Source organism: Morus notabilis, unplaced genomic scaffold, assembly GCF_000414095.1.
Source record: "Morus notabilis unplaced genomic scaffold, ASM41409v2 Scaffold100, whole genome shotgun sequence".
Taxonomy (NCBI): Eukaryota; Viridiplantae; Streptophyta; class Magnoliopsida; order Rosales; family Moraceae; genus Morus; species Morus notabilis.
In genome coordinates this window covers 755561-756832 of record NW_010361820.1, presented here as the reverse complement: position 1 = coordinate 756832, position 1272 = coordinate 755561, and the positions used below count along the sequence as shown (strand labels likewise).

General features: G+C 38.4%; 1 protein-coding gene across 1 annotated transcript in view; it reads right to left on the bottom strand.

Moving 5' to 3' along the window:
* The window catches only part of LOC21408324 (EG45-like domain containing protein), a 1856-nt gene extending 1003 nt beyond the window's left edge, over positions 1–853 (bottom strand). Inside the window, exons 1-2 of the mRNA XM_010100676.2 lie at positions 634–853; positions 195–495 (exon numbers count right to left, since the gene is read on the bottom strand). Of these exons, the coding sequence (XP_010098978.2) occupies positions 195–495; positions 634–763 (431 nt within the window). The 5' untranslated portion in view covers positions 764–853. The remainder of the gene's footprint in view (positions 1–194; positions 496–633) is intronic.
* Between the last annotated feature and the right edge of the window lie 419 nt (positions 854–1272).

Here is a 1272-nt window from a genome sequence, read left to right as displayed (position 1 = left end):
GGAAAGGGGAATGGAAGGACTTTGAGCTGGGGTTGTAGTTTCGATCCGACTTGTAATCTTTATTAAAACCTTCAATAGAGTTATCAATTTCTAATTGGTTCATAAGTAGATTAATTATTATGAGCTTAACATGTAAATATTAGGCAGATTGAGGGATACTGTTAATTAATTAAGCTGAAGGATGATAAACTTACTGCTGGAACTCTATGTTGATGGATGCAGCGGTGGAATTGGCAATGGCGCCAAACGCTGTCTGCGACAAAATCATGGTGGTCCCGGCGGAGGACGGCGACGAGACTAGCGTACCGGCATAATCCACAATCTTGATAAGAATAGTCATGTCGGGAACACAAGTCCCCGGCCTGGCGGCGCTGATGCACCTGACCTGGTACTGCCTCCCGCAGGATGCGCCATTGTCCCAAATCCCCTCCCCGGCCGCCGCGAACAGATTGCTCGTCGGAAACTGCGACGATTCGGCCCCGTAACAGTTCGTGGCTAAAATCACGTACGGAGATATAGCAAATTTCAGAACAGCACTTGTACGTGTGCTTAAGATTTTGTGTTGTTTGTTATGTGATACTAGTTCATGTTTTTGTGAGAAAGGTTAGATATATGATGATATTCATGACTTACGTAGATATGGAGGAGAGTACTGGGCTGCGCTTCCAACGTCACCTTTGGAGGTACGGAAAATCTGTGAAATCATGAGAGTATTTAGAAGAACTTGAATAAGAACATGGCGATTTTTTCCCATGTTTTGCATAAATGGGGTTTGGGAGTTTGGAGGATAAGCTCAGTATTGGAACTTCTTCTCGTGGTATGTTTATTTGATAAGAGAGAGAAAAATAAAAAATAAATTCTTCTAATTCGTCTTGGAATATTTATTTTAAGATTTAATATGATTCTAAGTCAACGTGTTTGTTTGTTATTTAATTTAGTATTTGTTCATTTTTTCCTCATTGTGTATTTGATAACTTAAAAGAGACGGCGGAGAGGGACCCAACACCCAAGGTTCGGTGCCTTGTATATTTTGCCAACTCATTACGCGGCTTCTTCAATCTTCCATAATTTGGCGTTCTTTCTTTTCTTTTCTTTTTTTTGACGGCTAAATGTGATTTTAATTGAATCAAATATTTAAAAAAGTGTACTATATATCAACCAGATTGATGATTTTTTAAAGGTTTTTTTTATATATATATATTTTTTTTTGGGGGTTAATGATTTGCTTTTTTGTTACTCCATTAAGGATATGTAAAATTGATGTCATTGGAT